Below are 20,796 nucleotides of genomic sequence, written 5' to 3' on the forward strand. Positions count from 1 at the left end.
ATATTTATAAATGATTTAGAGATGGGAGTCACTATTGAGGTAATTAAATTTGCTGATGACACAAAGCTATTCAAAGTTGTTAAATCGCAAGAGGATTGTGAAAAAATTATAAGAGGACCTTACAAGACTGGGAGCCTGGGCATGTGAGCAAGTGCAAAGTGATGTATGTGGGAAAGAGGAACCCGAACTATAGCTATGTAATGCAAGTCTCCACGTTAGGAGTCACCGACCAAGAAAGGGATCTCAGCGTCGTTGTTGATGATACATTGAAATGCTTGGCTCAGTGTGCTGCGGCGAATAAGAAAGCAAATAGAATGTTAGGTATTATTAGGAAAGGAATGGAAAACAAAAGTGAGGATATTATAATGCTTTCGTATCGGTCCATGGTGCAACCGCACCTCGAATATTGTGTTCAATTCTGGTCGCCACATCTCAAAAAAGATATAGTGGAATTAGAAAAGGTACAGAGGAAGGGCGACAAAAATGATAAAGGGGATGGGACGACATAGGGAAGGCTGAAGCATCTAGGGCTCTTCAGCTTGGAGAAGAGATGGCTGAGCAGAGATATGATACAGGTCTATAAAATAATGATGAGCTATTTGTTTACTCTTTCCAAAAATACTAGGACAAGGGGGCATGCGATGAAGCTACAAAGTAGTAAATTTAATACGAATCGGAGAAACGTTTTCTTCACTCATCATGTAATTAAACTCTGGAATTTGTTGCCAGAGAATGTGGTAACGTCGGTTAGCTTAGTGGGGGTTTAAAAAGGGTGTAGACGGCTTCCTAAAGGGAAAAGTCCGTAGACCATTATTAAATTGACATGGGAAAATGCATTGCTTATTTCTGGGATAAGTATCATAAAATGTATTGAGCTTTTCTGGGATCTTGCCAGGTATTTGTGACCTGGATTGGCCACTGTTGGAAACAGGATACTGGGCTTGATGGACCTTTGGTCTGTCCCAATGTGGCAATACTTATGTACTTATGTGAAAGGAAGACAACAGTTTTCAGAGAACTTCCTCCAAGTAAATATGATCACTGTATATGTAAAATATAGGGCCTGACATCCCTTCATTCGTAAACCATTTCTAGTGTGGGGATGCTGCATCAATTCATTCTGCTTTGAACAGCATTAAAACTAGTTGCTATAGCTACACAATGCTACAATCCACATTAAGAGTCACCGCCCAGGAAAAGGATCTAAGTGTTATTGTGGAAAATACATTGAAATCCTCTGTTTAGTGTGCAGCAGCCGTAGAAGTCCACAGTATGTTAGGAATTATTAGGAAAGGAAGGAAGAATAAAACAATGTTATAATGCCTCTTGATTGTCTCGATTCACCTGCACCTTAGTTATTGTGTGCAATTCTGATTTCCGCATCTCAAAAAAAAATAGGAATTAAAAAAGGTAGAAAGAAGAGCAACCAAAATGATCAAGGGGTTAGAGCCAGCACCCCATGGGTAAAAGCTAAAGAAGTTATGGCTATCCAACTTGGAGAAGACACAGCTAAGGGGAGATATGCTAGGGATTTATAAAACCATGTGTAGAATAAAAGGGGTAGATGCTATGAAGTTACCTAGGAACAGTTCCGGATTATCTGGAACGTATCTAAACCTCCATTATCCATATTGCAAAGGTCTCAAATACAAAACAATCTCAGCTTCTCCTATTTAGGTACAAAACTATGGAACACACTGCCAAAAGGAGTGAAAACAATCTACGACCATCTAAACTTCAGGAAATCACTAAAAACTTACCTATTCAAAAGGGCATACACTATTGACCCAACATAGATGCCAACGCCCTGCAACGCAACAAATCCAGCGATCGTATTGGACACTATTTAGCCTTCCCTTTCTCTGATCCCTTATGCTTGAAAGAAATGGACCCTTTATTCGACCACAATATCACCTTGTATTTGTTTCTCTACCGTTCTTGGCAAACACTTATGGTACTATGTAAGCCACATTGAGCCTGCAAATAGGTGAGAAAATGTGGGATACAAATGTAACAAATAAATAAACTAGTACATTTACAATGATGTGTAAAAGTTTCCCCGTCCCCCTCCTTATTTCCCCTATTATTGTATGTGTATAACACCAAATGGTTTCTGATATTTAAACAAAATGTAATATTAGACAAAGGGAATCTGAGTAAACATATAATAGATTATAAATTATTGCTTCATTTATTTAAATAACAAAATTATCCAACACCTATATCGTCCATGTGCAATAGTAACTGCCTCCTAAACTTAATAATTGCAACCAAACGCTACTCTGTAATTTGATATCAATCTTTCACATCACTGTCGAGAAATCTTAGCCCACTCTTTGGAGAAATTCTTTCATTCAGACATACCCATAGTTTTTCGTGCATAAATTGCTTGTTTCAGATCCTGCCACAGCATCTCTGTTGGGTTCAAGTTAGGACTTTGACTAGACCAATCCAAAACTTTTAATTTTGTTTCTCTTCATCTATTCAGAAGTAGACTTGCTTTTGTGTTTTGGATCATTTTCTTCCTGCGTAACCCAAATACATTTAAGCTTCAGGTCACGGAGAGATGACCAGACATACTTCTTTTCTGGTACAGTGCAGAATTCATGGTTCCTTCATTATGGTAAGTTTTCCAGGTCACGAGGCAGCAAAGCATCCCCACACCATCACACTACCACCATCAGGTTTGACTGTTGGTATAATGTTCTTATTGTGAAATGCTGTATTTGCTTTATACCAGACATAATGGGACTTGTGTTGTCAAAAGAGTTCCACTTTTGACTCCTCTGTCCATAGAAGATAATCCTCAGAAGACTCGGGGATCATTCAGGTGCATTTTATCTAATGCTACATTATCCCAAATGTCAAGGCCTAAAATAAAAATCTACACTTAGAACCAGTTTCACATAAATCTGCACCAAAACCTGGAATTCTCTACCGAAAGATTTAAAATCCATGAACAACTATCTAACGTTCCAAAAACAAATGAAAGCTCATCTCTTCAGGAAATTCCTCTCTGACAAAATCACATAGCCAAGGAGATCGGCCATCACACCACGTGATCTCAGACTGACTTGAACCAGGATTGCTTTAACCCTCAGCAACTTTGATACTCGTCTACCTGAGTTAATTGTAAGAAACATTGAACTTACCACTAGGTTGGAAAATGTGGGGTACAAATGAAGAAATAAATAAATACGACCATTGATGTTACTCTTGGATGGCAGCAGTTTCCTCCTTCCTACTAGAAAATGGGAATCATCTGTGCAGTCAAGGAAAAAATGAGTGAAACGAAAACCTCATGCAATCAGCAGCAGAACAAAAAAAATTGAGGCGGATACCAAGAAGATGTATTTATTTATTTATTTATTTATGGTTAATTTCTACCCCACATTTTCCCACAAATGCAGGCACAATGTGGCTTCCATGAATTACAAAAGTTAAAAGACACAACACATGAAGTTTACAATAGAAAAGGATAATACGCTAGCAGCAATTAGGAAGGCTAAACAGCAGAGTTACGAATGGGATACACTTTTTCAAAAAGATACGTTTTCAGCAGCTTCTTGAAAAGATGGTGGTCAGCTTGCGTTTTCAGGAACAGGGGAAGAGCATTCCAAGTCTTCGGGCTGGAGTAGTGGAAAGTAGAGGCAAAAAGAAGCTTGTATTTAACGCCCCTGCAAGATGGGTAATGTAGTTGTAAAAAGGTTCGGGCTGTAGTGATGGCATTTCTAGGTGAGAGATCTATTAGGGGAATCATGTATTCCGGAGCTAATCCGTAGATGATTTTATGTGTCAATGTGCAGATCTTGAATGCGAGTCATTCTCTCACAGGTAACCAGTGTAGTTTAAAACGTAGAGGCTGCGCAGGAACCATGTGCGATTCGCCCAAGATGAGTCTCGCAGCAGTATTCTGGGCAGTCTGGAATTTCCTCAGTAGGTGCTCCTGGCAACCTGCATAAATCCCACTGCAGTAGTCCAGGTGAGACAGAACCAGCCAGTGGACGAGTGTGCGGAAGAGCTCTCTGGTGAGACAAAACCTAACACGCCGCAGCGTCCATATTGTATAGAACATCCGCTTGGAGACCGCTCACACTTGCAGATCCAGGTGCAGGTGAGGGTCCAGCTCAACACCCAGAAGTCTAAGGCACTGTGAAATAGGGAGGGTCTGGTCTTTAATGACAAGAGAGCTTGAGGAAAATCTGGCATGGACGGACGAGAGCACAAGACACTGAGTTTTGTCTTTGTTTAACTTAAACCGAAATACCTCAGCCCAACGTTCCAAGATGGAAAAACTTGCTTCGATCAGATCTGTGATTTCATCTAATGAGAAATGGAAGGGGATGGAGATGGTTATGTCATCTGCGTAGATAAATGGTTTCAGGCCTAGGTTTGCTAGTGCGGTTGCAAGGGGAAACAGCATGATATTGAATAGCGTTGGAGAAAGGGGCAAACCTTGGGGAACCCCACAAGATGTTGAAATATGTGGTGATCTTTATTGTGGTAGTTATATAAAATGACCCAGCCATGTAAAACGACCCAACATGGCCTTCCTACTCTCCCATGAATCCCATTTTTTCCCAGACTCTCTTATTGCGGAGTCATGAACACTGACCTTAGCTGAGACTACAGAGGACTGCAGTTGTTTGAATGTTCTTCTGGGATGTTTTGTGATTTCCCAGATGAGTTGTCACTGCACCCTTGGAGTAATTTTGGCAGACTGACTGCTTCTGGGAAAATTCACTACTTTTGCAAGTCTTCTCCATTTGGAGATAATGGCTGTCACTATGGTTCGGTGGAGTCCCCAGAGCTTTAGAAATGGTTTTGTAGCCCTTTCCAGGCTGATATTTCATCAACTTTTTATCTCATCTCTTCTGGAATTTACTGTGATTTTGGCATAGCGCTCTTGTAGAAACTTTATGGTGATGACTTCACTTTCATGGTAAGGTTCAATATATAGTATATTGAGGTTTAGATTCCAAAGGGTTGGCTGCAATCAGGCCTGGCTGTGTTCAGTCAGCTGAATCTAATTCGTAATTACATTTAATCCGTTGGTTGAAAGAGTGACTAAGGGGGCAGTTACATTTTCACATGGGTGATATAGATGGCCTACTAACAGCAAAGTTTCTGGTACCACTTGACTGCCAGTCCCCTGAGCTCTAGCATTTCCGACTGTCTGAAACCCTCTTAGCCTCTGGCACAACTGCTCTCTTGAACCTCCAATGCTCCCAATACAGCAGCCACTAGCTCCTCCGCTTCCTCTGGTGCTTCAGTCTCTGCAGCTGCTGCCAACTCCTCATGCAGCCTCCACCATTAGAATCATAACTGACAGACGTTTTGGCTTCCAGATTAACAGTACATGACAGCTAGGGTGCAACTAAAATACCTTCAGAATGTTAAAATAAATTGCTCTGAGCGTATGCAGTGTATTGTTCTAAGTATGATTACAGTTCTTTCCATGTCAAGACAAAAAATAGTAATATGTCATGGCTGAAAAGCTAAGGGCAAGAAATAATCCTTCATGATTAAGTTTTTAGCTCACTGTTGCCACTGGCTGATGAACGAGGACACTCAACAACTTGCCTGGGGGATTTACATAAGTTATCTCCTCGTCTTCCTGAATTCCAAAGGCATTAATCATTTTACAGGTCACACCTTTGTACTCTATTAATACCACATGGTACTTAGCTTTAAATTATATTATTTGTTTAAAGGATGTTCAGTTTCTTTACTATAGGAATAAAGTGTTAGAAGATGGAAGACCAAACACTAATATTTAATGGTGTGCTGAACTTAATTAAATCATTTCTCCTGAGCCTGTCGCACTGCATGCTCTCCTGATCAGGAGGGCTGGCTTTCTTTTGTCTTGATTTTCCTTTCCTTGCTCCTTTCCATGACGCTAAAGCTGTTAGAAAATTTGGTACATTTCTCCTAAGTCGGATAAATTCTCTTCTGTAGGATAAACTGTGGGTAAATGCAGAGTAAGTCTCTTGTGTGCCTGAACAGCACTGTGTAGGTTATGTAAGACCTGCTTGAGAACTTGTCCCCTGGGTGGTGGTATAAATTCAGTAAGCACCAGTCTGTTGATACAGTCTTATCCTATTAATGTAACCCATTGGTTATTTCATGGTTTTTGTAGGTGTTGTGTGCATTGAGATAGACAAGTAGTCTAGTGGTTAAAGCAGCAAGCTACAACCAGAGAACTTAACCCTCCTTTTTACCTCATATACAAACTTAGAGGCCTGTTTACTATAGTGTGGTGGGTTTTTTTTTGCATGTTAACTGCCAGATTCTGTATAGCACACCAAGTGTTCTGCGCTGTAATCTAAACATATTCCATAACAGCGTGCGTGACTTAATTGGCTTAAGATAATCAGCGTTGAGAACAGCACCTAACAAATGAGAATTAGAATTTACGTGCACAACTCGCTAAGCACATTCTGTAATGAACTGTGTGTAAATTGTAATGCGCGCAGTTCAAAAGAGTCATGGCTATGGTCAGGGAAATGGGTATTTCGTGGCATTTCAAGATTTACACATGTAGTTATAGAATATGACCCAGTGTACGTAAATCAACCTGCAGGGATTTACGCTACATTTTCGTTGGTGTAAATGGGAGGCGCTGGGATATCAACTAAGCATATTCTATTTAGCACGCCTAAATCTAGGTGCTGCTTATAGAATACGCTTAGCTGGAAATGTTTACCGTGTGGATTTTTGTAGGTGCCATATATAGAACCTGGCCCTAAGTGCAGCGTCTATGTGGTAAATATTGGCGGTGTGGCCAGTATTTGCCTTGTGTGTAGCGCACAGGCCAAATACTTAGAACAGGGGCCACATTAAGGTGGCAGTTCTATAAGTGGGTCCTTCTTTTTAGGCACTCCGCTGCCACATGGTGAGCGTCTATTATATAGTGGTATGTGGGTGCCCAGATTCCATTATAAAATACTAGTGTAACCTGACATTGACATAGATTTGATGTCACTGTGGACACTTAAATGCAGAAAAGGTACTTGGAAAGTGCAGATAGTGGCCAATGTTTATTGATGTTTATTACTCTATTTTGATATAAGGAATAGGTTAAAGACAGTATTAAGGGGGGGAGGGGGGAATTGGGAAGAAAACTGTAAATCAATTTGATGATAATGACCGCGGATTAATGTACATATGATTGACAAAGTTAAAACTGTTATGTATTTCATCAAAGAACTGTATTGATCTGTGGCATCATCAATAAAAACTTTGAAACATAAATGCAGAAAAGGTAAGTGAAATGTACAAAATTCTGTATGTTGTCCATGAAACTGGTCTTCCCATGTGTACAACCCCTTCCCCCTTGCAATTATGCACTTTAGCACTTAACGGCACTTATGCGTATGTTACTCAAGCATTCAAAGGGGCACGTACCCATCAGCACCTAGTTATAGAATGTCTTTCTAATGCTTCAGCAGATTATGAATGCATTGGTGTTGCATTTATCATCGTCCCATAGGTAAAATAGCAAACACATCTGATCCTCCCTCACTTCTGGGTCCCTCCCTTGGAGACCTGCTGGGGGGGGGGGGGTACTCCCCTCCCCCCAATATTTGGAAGCATTTAAGCAGCCAGGATCAGCACCTGCCCAGTTAAATGCCCCATAACTGGCTGTCTGGCAATATTCAGCGGGAGAGAACCCACTATCTCCGATTGAATATCGCTGGTTAGCGGATAGCCGGTTATATTGCCAATATAACCATCTGTCCACTGATTTTCAGCTCCGGTTTAGTGGCTGTATTTGTCCTCTTGAATAGATAGGGATATCTTTGGCCGGTTTGAACATAACCAGCTAAGTCTGACTATCGACTTAGCCGGTTATGTTCAAACCGGCCAAAAGTTAACCAGATATCCAACGCCGGTCACCGGAAACGGCCCGGCATTGAATATCTGGGTTTAGTGCTGACTGTGGGAATTCTCCGGGCTAACTGCTGCGGTCTGAATATCGGCCCCTTGGTGTCTAGGGACTAAGGATAGGAATGATCCCCAGTCACACTTGCCGTCTCCGGCACTGAGTTCAAAATGGCTCTGACGACCCCCTAGCACTACTCTTGCGGTACTACTGCTGAGATCAAGCTGCCAAATAAAGTCTTTGTCGCAGTATTTTTACTATACTGGCACACATTAGCAAATCGACCCCTTAGCCTCCCACCTACTTACTGTACCTGACTGTAAGAGCCCACGAGCTTGTATTTGAAAAGGCAATTAATTTGGATTTTAGATTCAACTATCAAAGCAAAAAGTCTCTCTTAAATATTATTTCCACAGAGCTATACCTGTGTTCAGGATGTGCTGGTGTCGTTTGGGAGAAGAGTTTTAAGTTACCCACTTTACAGGCATTTCAGTTTGGTAACAAAAGCCATTCGAGATGTGACCATCTTACTACAGTTGGGTAAGAGATTTCTACCTTCTGCTGCTCTCAGGTTTGTGTGTGTGAGAGCTTCCTTCTGACGAGGTTGATACGGAGTGCGGTGTGATCTCTGCATAGAGATGTACAAATGAATTTGATGCGGAAGTCCCGTGAATTTGCCATCTTTTACAAGAACATGAACTAGCTTCATTTTTAATTCCAATATACAGTTTCTATCTAAGATATGCCGTTCAGCACAGACAGATTGTAGGCCCTCTGGGGGACAGGAAAAGTACCTACTGTACCTGAACGTAACTCACCTTGAACTACTGGAAAGGTGTAAACGCAATCCAAATCCCTGAAGTCCCTTAAATTTCCACAGGAGGGGGTGGGGGGTGTCCACTGGGACAGGTTTAGAAATTAAAGATTCATTTGTTTTTGCAGGCCTTCTTTATGCAGTAAGGGGGGTCTTTTACTGAGGTGCGCTAGCGTTTTTAGCTGGTGCTAAACGCTGAGACACTCATTATATTCCTGTGCATGTCTCAGCATTTAGCCCCAGCTGATTTTTAGCACGCGTTAAAAACACTAGCACATCTTATTAAAACAAAACCCTAAATGGGATGGTGGAGATTGGTACCAGGGTTTGTTAGGCCGAGGGGTGAATGGCAGTTTTGCTTGATTTATATTGTAGTTTGTTTTTGTAATGTTTTTATTATATATGTGTTGCTTTTTGTAAGCCACATAGTGTTAAGCGGGGTAAACGTGGTTTTAAATAAATCAATAACCACAACTATAAGTGTTTGCACAGCCTTACGAGTGGCCACCGTTAGTACAACACTTCATGTAGCACAGTCAGCTTTATCTATTTTCCACACATATTGACCCTTTTGCAAAGGTGCATTAGGCTGTGCGCCCGTGTAGCGCACATCAAAACAAGACTACCACCAGGCCTGCACGTGTGTCCCCCCTCCCGGCAGTAATTTCAGACTTGGCGTGAGCCCGTAACGCCTGGATGATTGATTTATGTATTTCCTCTCGTGTGCCATTTCCAGCGGTAATCGGCAGTTGGCAGGCGCCAACTGGTCACCACGTGTGAGCCCTTACCACTAGATCAATGGGTGGCGTTAAGGTCTCAGGCCGGTTTTAGGTGTGCGCTGGATTCAGTTTTACCGCATGCCCTTTTCCCATCCCATTTTTTTAAAAAAGCCCTTTTTTGCAGACATGGTAAAAACTGGCCTGGCGCATGCCCAAGACATGTGCCTACACTGCCGCAGGCCACTTTTTATCGCAGCTTAGTAAAAGGGCCGCATAAGTAGTAAACTTCTGGGAAGCAATGCAAAGCCCCTTGTGCATGAGAGACTGAAAAATACGGACTATAACTTTTTCATTTGAAAAATTATTTTTCTCAGATTTTCTACATAGAACAGTCCAAACGATATAATTGGCTTCCTGACTACCAGCTGGAGATGGAACAGTTTTGAAAGCGGAGGGACCTCCTTTCTAATACACTGTGCTACTGTTTTCTGCCTTCCAGCAGAAGGTGAAACGGTGCATCAAGAGTGAGGCTCTGGCTCATGGCATCAGAGTTCAGGGGTGCCAAAAGCCTACCTCACCGGCTCAGCCTTCATAGAGGTGCGAGCATTGCTGTTCTGCTCTGGCTGCTGTGCAACTCATCCTTGTGCTGCTGACAGACGAATTACAGGTGTAAACGCGAGAACAGATGCTGCCTGTTCTGTCTTTTAAACCTGCAGTGATGCCAATGGCAGTGCAAGGAATGTGAGGTCTCCTAGAATCCCCTCCCTCTGAGGGGCCTTAAATCCCTGGTGGTCCAGTGGACCTGATATGACCTTCCCCAAGGCCCTTCCTCTTTCTAAACCTCACTCCACCCCTCGCATCACTCCGATATCTCCGTACCAAAAGTTTGATATACACCAAGGGTTCTAGAGGCAATGGGGGGCAGAAGCAATCTCCACTCATTCCTGGCACCGCTGACCCCCTAGCAATAGTCATGCGGTACTACAACTAGGGGTGAAGCTGCTAAATAAGGGCTTTTTTCCCTTATATGGCAGCTTCAGCCCCTAGCAGTAGTACTGAGAGACTGTGTTATAGGTCAGTGTTGCCATTTTGAAGCTGGCAGCTACCAGGGCAGGAGAGAAGAGGAATCACTTCTATTCCTGTTGCCCCCCAAGATTCTTGGGATGAGTTAGGCTACACGAGTGGGCGGGGCAGGTGGGGAGAGGTGGCTGGAAGGCAGCTAATGGGGGGGGGGGGAAGAGCCTGGCTGGTTGGGAGCTGATGTGGGTGGACTGGCATTTTGGGAGCCGATAATGGGGGGAGGGGGGGTGATGCCCCAAAGCAAAAATTGTCTCAAGATACCACAATCACTTGAGGTGGCTGTGAGGGCATAACCATTGCAGGTCCATGTTATGTGTGGTCAAGTAGACTGGAAGAGGCATGGCCTTAATGCATTCAAGCCCGGACACCGAAAATCATTGGTTATGGACACTTTAAAGTATTTAAATCCCACTTATTACTACAATTCTAAGTAGGACACAACAAAGACTAACAAGTCAAAATATAAATGTAACCAAACAAGTGAAATAAAAACAACATTAAATGAAAATAAGCAGTTAATGCTAATATTTAATTACTATACGCAGAATAGCTTTTCCATACCTAGGTGCTATGACACAGATCTGAGTGACAGATCTTTGTGGCTTGTTATTAGGATTAAGGTATCATTGGTACCCTGGACAGCTGATGTTAAGGGGAACATTTATGTTTTGTACAGTTGGTGGAAAACATTTATAAAAGAGGTGCAGTCGCGGCGTTTGCATGAACCTTGCAGTACCGGTAGGTGTACATGACATGCTTGATCTCGCCTGAGAATTTATTTGCATCATTCAACATTTCCCAACCTTAGCGCAGCAGAGAAATGCTGAATGATGCAAATAAACCGTGCCAGGGTTCAAGGGACATAGTATTTATTTTATTTATTACATTTATAACCCGCCTGTACCTGAGCGGGAGTAGATCCAGAACATTCATAATCATAAAATACACAACACACAATGCACACCATAACAACAAATAATCAATTAAGTGAGACCACTGTTGTGTGGAACTCTTTCGTAGCTGGCCAGTAGCACCTGAGGACTCATAATGCTATCACCAACAGATGCCATTGGTTCATTTACTAAATCCTGAATCTGATCAAACAACTGTCTTGGATAATTCAGTGCTAATTGCAGTTTATCAGCAATGTACCGCTACTTTCTGTAGATTGAAAGTATTATAACTGTTTCCCCACCTTTTGATCCATGGAAGGTGCAGTGTCTTTAGACGAGACCTTCAGTTTACATCCTACTCACATGAGGATGATTATATAACCAATCGATGCTTTCCTTGAAGGGTTTCCCGGCTTATATAGCAACAGAGCCCAGCTGTTGTTCCATCTTACTGCTTTCTTAAAAGTTTTTTTTTTTTGCTGCCTTGAGTATTAATGAGAGATCTGTTTTCCTAAAGCTCCTTCAGAAGAGCCTGGTGATGCTGACATGCATGGACCTGCTGCAGCATGTCTTTTGGGAGTAGGACAGCTTGTGTCTCATCCTTACCCTCGAGAGGCAGTAACTAAGCTGCTTGATATGAACCTGGAGGAATGGGGAGCACAGGGGCCACTGTGAATTTCCTTTAATTAAAACTCTTTGGGGCTGGTAGCTTTCCCTAGTTTTACACGGATGGCTTGTACCGTTCACCCTCTGCACTGATGTAGCTCTTTATCGCTGATAGGATAAGCCGAAATAGCAATAGAAAGGTGTTTCACAAGCCATTTGTGTGCCTGGCATCTGTTTTCATTTTCTTGTACTGTAGTGCCATGCATAGACTCCTGGTGGCAGCACCTTCTATCTGGCCTCCGTAGATCGGAATTAAAATAATATTTGCTTAAAGGATAATTTCACTGCACCACTCCTGAATTCCTTTTCGCCCTCCATTCCCAAATCAACCTTTAATTAAAGCCAGCTTCATTTGTTCTGGTTATTGTACGCTAGAGAGAATGGAACATTTTAGTATTTTACACAAACTCTTTCCTGGAGCTGCAAGAAGACTTCAGCTGACAGATAACCCATCAACGAAGCCAATGTAGAACAACGGATTATTTCACTATGGAGGGTGCAGTTTCGATCTTTCTGGTTTCCCCTTTGCCTGTAGTGCCTGAAAAGGGCTTTCTTATTGAAGAATTTCTTTGGCAGCAGTGTTCTTATTAAAGGTAATGAAATGGTTGCGTCAAGGTATATTTGAGCAGGTTCACCGACCCAAAGTGCAACATTTTCCAAGCGTTCGAGTGGCCTGTTTGTTGTGTGTCCTGGGCCAGAATTTCATCTGCACCTCAGGTTCTGCCAGATAAGGGTACAAAGTTCACTTTGTTCTGATTCTCATGTACAGGTGTGTTGAAAATTCAGGGCCCCTTTTACCAAGCTGTGGCGAAAGGGGGCCTGCGCTGGTGTCGGCATGTGTTTTTGATATGCGCCGAAGCCCCCTTTTACCGCAGCGGGTAAAAGGTAGGTGTCTCTTTTTTTGAGGAAACAGCCTGAAGCACTTGCCGCATGTCTGTTTCCGGGGGTGGGGGTTGCCCTTACCATCACACGCTAACTCTGCGGTAACCGGGCAGATTACCGCCGGGTACACACTGGCGCTACATCTGATTTTTGCGTGTAAATGTGTGCTTGGCAGTTTTCAAATTGAATATCCAGGCGTACTTTCACTTTGGAAATTAGTGCAAAGTTCGCATGTGAGAAGTATCTGTTGTTGGCTTTGCAGGACCTTGTGCTGTCTTAATATTCCTCCCTAAATTAATCATGGGTTTCCTTTCATGCAGGTAAGGCTGCAGTTCTGAAATGCCTATTAGACATCCACAAGATATTTCAAGAAAATGACCCTGCCTACATCCTTAATGATCTTTATGTCACAGACTATTGTATCTGGATTCAAAAAGTCAAGTAAGTTTTGCTAATTTCCAGCAATTTTAGAAAAAAATAATGCAGCTACCTTTAAAAAAACAATTCTGCCTTATTTATACGTGTAAAACACGCACACATTGAGTGTCTGTAAAAATAAATGTGTATAACGCACTCATGTATATAACATACTCTGTACCAGTTTATTTTTCTAAAGCATGCTTATTGCATTTGTTTTTTAAGGGCTTTTCTTTTTAGGTTTTTGTAGGCATTAATAGCACACGAAGGCTGCAAAAACCTAAAAAAGAAAAGCCCTTAATAAACAAATGCGTTAATTTGTAATTAGAACATCTTAGTAAAATAATACACTTCTAGCGCATTCACACATAAAACAAAGGGATTAGGTGCGGTTTGTAAAAACATGTATTAGATGCATATTATATGTATAAAAATGTGGTAATTACTCATCTGAGTGTGTTTTCAGAGTTAAAGTAGTTCCCTGTCTAAGCTGAAGATACCTGGATTAATTTTAACAGTTAATATCTTGCCTTTTCCACACAGCAGCAAGTACTTTGTGGGAAATCATTTGTTGTTGTGTGTTATTTTAAACTAACTTTTCTTGAAAGAGATTTATAGTTCTGTACATAGCTGCAACAGATATTTTTTTCTAGTTGATATTTTGACTAGCTATTTTGAAATGGCTATCAGTGAAATGGCAAAAAAAATACTAAAACCAGGAATAGCAATCCATGTTTTCTCTGAGGACAAGCAAGCCATCGTTTTCTCACAGCTGGGAAATGTCATCCGACAGAGCCCGATGTGTTCGCTGACTAGTGAGATCAAGAACTTTCTAGTAGCGTCCCAACATGCATGCGCTGGTGCCTTCCCACCCAACTTGTGAGCTCAGGTTCTTCAGTCTTCATTTGCGGAGCAGGGACAACGCGTTATCGTGTTTTCACAGTGTGTTTCATGTGCAGGTTTTTTCCAATTCATTCGGATAATTTTTCCTTTAATTCTTTTCTTCAGTTCCCCTTTAATTTGTTTTAGTTTTTTCAGCCCTAAAATTTTTGTTTATTTTTTGCATATTGCTAGATCCGTTGAGGCTGGAGCCCTGACCTCTGTTTTAACACTGCCCCTTTTTCCGGTTCAAAATTGAGGACTTTAACTTGGCCATGATTCTTTCCTTGATGTCCAAGAAGACGCCCAGTGACTTCAAAAGGTACGTCCAATGTAATCGGGTGATTTCCGTGACAGACCCGCACACCTGGTGCATTGGTTGCCTTGAAACCTGACCGTGAGCCAAACTCTTGTTTTTTTTTTTTTTGTTTTTATAATTGTAAATGCAGTTGAGGACACAGAGGGTATGGCCTCAACAGGAGAAGCTTTTTGGCTCCTCAGAGATTGAAATATCGGCACCGGAAGCATCGACCTCGATGGCTGCCGAGACTTCAGCATCCACTGGGAGTGCATCGGTATCGAGGAAGTCTCCACTTCTCTCAACATCGGACACTGAGAGTAGGCTCCAGGACCCGTCATCATCAGACCTGACACCGAGTGTATCTATAGGTTCAACGTCATCCTCATCAGCACCAGACTGTGATGCTGTGCATCAGGGAAGCCCAAGAAGTATAAGCATCGGTCCTCCTTGATGAATAGTGCCGGGAGCACTGGGGCATTGGCATCGCTGGCACCTGAGAAGCATCGGCACCAAGAGAAGCGCTCTCTCTCCTTGGAAGAGGTGCCAGTGCGCAAGTCTCCCAGCAGTCAGGTCCCCTATACTTCTCAGGCTGCCTCTCTTTCGGCTCCCCCACCTATGCGATGCCTTCTTTTGATCAGCAGTTCCGAGCCATGCTCAGGGAGGAGCTGGTGCAGATGCTGCACCTGCTAAGGCATTGAGGGCGCTTATGCCAAGTGCGGATCATCCCCAGATTCTTCCTGAGGCTGCTTGCATTCTGATGCAGAGATCCTCGACGCCGGCACCTCGACGAGTGTCAGTGTCAACCTAGAAATATATGATACCGCTCTTGACATCGGGGGAGGAAGCTTCCCCAGGATCAGAGAGCAGGACTGTACCTTGACGCTCTTCAGGGCGTGATCATGGATCCACTGAGTTGAGGCAGGCACAGACTCATTTATACCCTGAGTACTGTGAGGAGTCTGAATGGGACCACTCATGTGATTCAGAGGAGGACACTTATTACTTCTTGGAGATGGAGTCTTATGGGATACCTTCTGATCCCTCCCCCTCAAGTGAGATGTAAATCTTCACCTGAGGGTCTTTCTTTCACCGGTTTCATTAGGGAGATGGCTTCTGCCATCCCATTTAAGTTAGAAACAGAGGAAGAGGCAAGGGCGGAGATGTTGACTGTCCTGGACTACAAGTCTCCTCCTAAGAAAGGGGTCACTGAGTGGAGGAGTGGCCTAGTGGTTAGGGTGGTGGACTTTGGTCCTTGGGAACTGAGGAACTTGAGTTCGATTCCCGGCACAGGCAGCTCCTTGTGACTCTGGACAAGTCACTTAACCCTCCATTGCCCACCGCATTGAGCCTGCCATGAGTGGGAAAGCGCGGGATACAAATGTAACAAAAATAAAAAAAAATAAAATTGCACCCTATCTTTAAAGATGCGCTGATGAAGAACTGGGAATCTCCCCTCTTACTGCAGGTTGCACCTAAGAAGGTGCAGTACTGTTTCCAAAAGGCTCCCAGATTCAAGAGGGCGCAATTGCCATATCGCTCTCGGGCGGTTGTATCCGCTCTCAAATGAACTAGGAGCTCCAGAACTCATGTCTTGGCACCCCCAGGTAGAGAAGTTAGGATACTAAACTTGTTTGGGAGGAAAGCTTTTAGGCCTCTGCTCATTGTCCACATCCAGTCCTCAATTATACATTATATATAAAAAAGGGGAAAAGGCCTCAGAAGTCTGTGGTAATACAGCACCCTATGGACTGGTCTGTAGAAACCTCAATTAGAGCTATACTCCATAGACCCAAATCTATCATTGGCCAGAAAAACCCCTTATAAAAGCATTATCGACTTTGCCTGTGACTGTTTCTGCTCATTTATAAAAAACAAAGCAGCATATAGAATTTTATGTGGCATGCAGCACACTTACCTTTTCCCTGTTTTTAATAAATGAGCAGAAACAGTCAACAGGCAAAGTCGATAATGCTTATTTAGGAGGTTTTTGTGGTTGATGATAGAGTGTAGCTCTAATCGAGCACTCCAGAGACTGGTCCGTAGGGTGCTGTATTACCACAGACATCTGAGGCCTTTTCCCCTTGAAACCTTGGGGTCATCTTCAACTCCTCCCTCTCCTTCTCTCCACATATTCAACAGACTGCTAAAACCTGTCGTTTCTTTCTGTCTAATATCAGCAAAATTCGCCCTTTCCTTTCTGAGCACACTACCAGAACCCTCATCCATACTCTCATCACCTCTCGCTTAGACTATTGCAACTTGCTTCTTACAGGTCTCCCACTTAGCCATCTCTCTCCTCTTCAATCTGTTCAAAATTCTGCTGCACAACTAATATTCCGCCATTGTCGTTATGCTCATATTAGCCCTCTTCTCAAGTCACTTCACTGGCTTCCTATCCTTTTCCGCATACAGTTCAAACTCCTCTTGACCTATAAGTGCATTCACTCTGCAGCTCCTCCATACCTCTCCACTCTCATCTCTCCCTACATTCCTCCCCGGGAACTCCGTTCACTGGGTAAATCTGTCTTATCTGCACCCTTCTCCTTCACTGCTAACTCCAGACTCCGTTCCTTTTATCTTGCTGCACCATATGCCTGGAATAGACTTCCTGAGCCAGTACGTCAAGCTCCATCTCTGGCCGTCTTCAAATCTAAACTAAAAGCCCACCTTTTTGATGCTGCTTTTAACTCCTAACCCTTATTCACTTTGTTCAGAACCCTTATTTTATCATCCTCACTTTAATATTCCCTTATCTCTTGTTTGTCCTGTTTGTCTGTCCTAATTAGATTGTAAGCTCTGTCGAGCAGGGACTGTCTCTTCATGTTCAAGTGTACAGCGCTGCGTACGTATAGTAGCGCTTTAGAAATGATAAGTAGTAGTAGTAGTAATTTATATATCCATATAATTACATACGTGTGATATTTATTTATAAGTAGAAGCTTGGTATCTTTGTTAATATCCATTTCAGTTCAGGTTGATTGAATAACAGGCCTCAGTGTTTCATGTCCCTGTTGTCCTAGCATTGTTGTTTTCGGTGAGCCTGGTAGCGAGGAATTCCCACCTGTGAGAATACAATGGCCTGCTTGTCCTCGGAGAAAGTAAAGTTATTCACCTGTAGCATGTGTTTTACGAGGATAGCAGGCCAAGTATTCTCACTTACCCACCCACCTCCCCTTGGAGTTGTCTTCTTTAGCTAATCAGAAGGACTGAAGGACCCATGCTTGCACATCGGGTGGGAAAGCACCAGTGCACGCACGGTGGGACGCTACTAGAAAGTTCTTGATCTTGCTAGTTGGTGTCTGCACCAGGCTCCATCGGATGATGTCACCCAGATGTGAGCATACTTGGCCTGCTGTCCTTGGAGAACACCTGCTACAGGTAAATAACTCTGCTTTTTCTGCCTTTGGAGACAGGACAGGAATGTTGGAGAGATCTCAGGGTAAGAAACCAGCAGGGAGGTATCAGCATTTGTATTGAAAGGCAGATTAAGCCAGATGGAAACATGCCTCTTTAACCCCTGAGGTCAAGATGGCATGTCATCACTTCATTTGATACTCCAGCTAACTGAGCTTGTCAAACACCCTTGCTGTCACTTCCTGTTACCGCTTGCATTTTAACAAGAACATTAAATTAATTCCAACCTGTTCACACTTGCTTTGTAAGCCACACTTTCAAGTGCAAGAATTACTCTGAACAGTTAACATGGCGAGTGATGGGAGGCATATATTTTGCCATTTTAACCCTTTAGTGTCCAATGTTCCCATAATAAGCCATATGGGAACAGATTGATGGGAGCATTGGACACTAAAGCTGAGTGATCTTAGTATAGACCTGAGAGCTTGTGGTACATAGTCAAACCGGTATCAAACTGGCAGCGGAGCACAAATGTTTCTAAATCCCCTTTAGTCTTATTATTTAATTTGAAATATTTTACTTGTTAAAAAAAAATTGTTCTTTGGTAAATGGAGAAAGGGAATGTGCTACGTTTTCATACAGCAGTTTTGTCCCTGGTTTGGATTTTTCTTTCTTTAATTTCTTATATGCTGCCTGCAAGCCCGCTTTTCCCAGTTAATGTTTTATTTGGGTGGGGTGGGGGGGGGAGTAAGGAGGCAGAACACATCAGTGATGGAAATGTTCAAAACAGCGTCCTCGATACTGCATGGAACTTTAAAATAACATACAGTAAACTTCTTGGCTAGTTGCAGATCAGATGGGTGCACATGATATTTCCATTTCAGGTGCTGGGTTGTGACTCAAATTTTTTAAAGATCTGCTTTCTGCTTTCTTTTTATCCTTGAATGTGACCTGCCTAGACTTCTATAACTTGTTCTCTTGCCTTTCTATTTCCCATCTGGATCCTAAGTTGCTCCTGTCTTGCAAGGTTTCGCATGTTGCCTCCATTTCAGGTCTCTCTCATTTAGAGGCCAACCAAAACCAAATCTGTGATTGAAATCTATTGTTCAGTTTCGACCGAAACCGTGGCCCTGGTTCCTACTGCTGCTGCAAGCCCATCCCCCTGAGCCAGTACCCTCCCCTGACAGAAAACCCATCCTCCTGGGCTGCCCACTAACTCTGCCCTCTCCTTCCCACCCCCTTGTATAGGTCCCCCCCCCCCCAGGCCTACCTTCTAAAAACTCTAATGGTCTAGTGGCCCCTTTGGGACAGGAGCATCCTGAATTGCTCCTGCCCCTGCTGGCTGCATTGTGAAAATGGCAGTCGCAACTTCCCACAGTAGCCTCGCAAGACTATCACAGGAGGTCACAGCCGCCATTTTGGAATTGGGAATGGCATGAACAAGATTGCAGATCTTTAGCTTGCCACTCTAACTCTCTTAACTAAGACAAAAAGAAGAAAAAGATACCAGTTTGAAGTTTGCAGGGTAACATGAACTGTGAGTACCATCCTGTGTGTGCATTACTACATCATTCTGTGGAAAAATGTACTATCAAAAGGTCAATTAAAAGCAAACTTAATGGTTACCAACACATGTCCTTGGAACTAGTAGACAAACCGTTCAAGAGAGGTCCCCCTGCTTTTAGGGAAGGCTCAGATTCTCAGAACACCTTCTTAAAAAGGCTTCATTGGATTGGGGGAAATGAATGCTCTTGTTATGCTAGAGGAATTAGAGCAAATGTAGTGAAAATATTGACCAGAAAGAGTTCCCAAATCTACCCTTCAAGTAACCCCCAATGCAATGGTTCCCAAACCTCTCCTGGGAAAACGTCCAACTAGTTGGGTTTTTATGATATCCAAACCAATTCAAACAGTGAGTACAAGCGTGGATACAGAATGCTCCTGTGGACCCAACATGGTCCATGTTTCGACTGCAAAGACCTCCTCAGTGGTCCTCAAAAAAATACAATAACACAGTAATACAGTAATTATAAAATCATATAAATATGAACACTTACAAACAAAATAAGCAGAATGCATCTGAGTAAAATAAATATAATGGAAACTAATAAAAGGAACTTCTTTTTGACAGTGCATCTTTCCACAGAATGATGCAGTAATGCACACAAGTTGGTATTCACAGTTCAAATGTTACCAAGCAAACTTCAAACTGTTATCTTTTTCTTCTCTTTGTCTTTTTTTTTTTTTGCCTTAGCTAAGAGAATCAACAGAGTGGTTGGCTAGAGATTCACCTTTATTCAGTAGATAATGATTAAAATGTGTTCATTTTCTGGACTGTTAAAATTCAAGCCTCAGCAAATGTTGTTTTATCCACTTATGTACATGGCCCAATAAATATTACTCTTGGAAAACAAAATACCAGTGAGGTCTTTAAGATGGGCAATTTTGAAAGTAGTCAGAAAAATTAAACTCAAAATACATAACTTTTTTGGCAAGACAATTTTTACGTGTGTTGCTAAAGTATGATTACAGTGATTAAAATAAAAAGTGTAAAACTAAAGGTTCATAAATAAAAACAAAACAACAAAGAGTTAGGTAAGACCTTTTCTATTGAACTAAATACTTTTTTTTGACTAGATTTCAGGAGCTAAAACCCTCTTCTTCAGGTCGGACAGGTAGCGGGTTTTAGCTCCTGAAAGTTAGTTCAAAAATGTAGTACATTAATCCAATAAAAAGATTTTTTTTTGTTTAATTTATTAACCATTGTTTCTATACATTCAAGTGGACTAACACAGCAATGACACTACATTATCTAAAGTAGAAAGTGAAATTCCCTGTGCTTTCCCTTCCTCACCCTTTTCTGGCACAGTTAAAGGTATGCACCCTTTACTGCAAAGCGTGCACTG

At 42.3% G+C, this 20,796-nt stretch overlaps 1 protein-coding gene across 5 annotated transcripts in view; it reads left to right on the forward strand.

Annotated features, from left to right (window-relative positions):
• SHQ1 (SHQ1, H/ACA ribonucleoprotein assembly factor) overlaps window positions 1–20,796 on the forward strand; it is a 118,314-nt gene that overhangs the window by 63,618 nt on the left and 33,900 nt on the right. For all 5 annotated transcript variants that reach the window (XM_030206884.1, XM_030206885.1, XM_030206888.1 and 2 more), the window contains exons 10-11: window positions 8,302–8,425; window positions 13,260–13,380. In XM_030206884.1, the coding sequence (XP_030062744.1) occupies window positions 8,302–8,425; window positions 13,260–13,380 (245 nt within the window). The remainder of the gene's footprint in view (window positions 1–8,301; window positions 8,426–13,259; window positions 13,381–20,796) is intronic.

This window comes from Microcaecilia unicolor, chromosome 6 (genome assembly GCF_901765095.1).
Source record: "Microcaecilia unicolor chromosome 6, aMicUni1.1, whole genome shotgun sequence".
Lineage (NCBI taxonomy): Eukaryota > Metazoa > Chordata > Amphibia > Gymnophiona > Siphonopidae > Microcaecilia > Microcaecilia unicolor.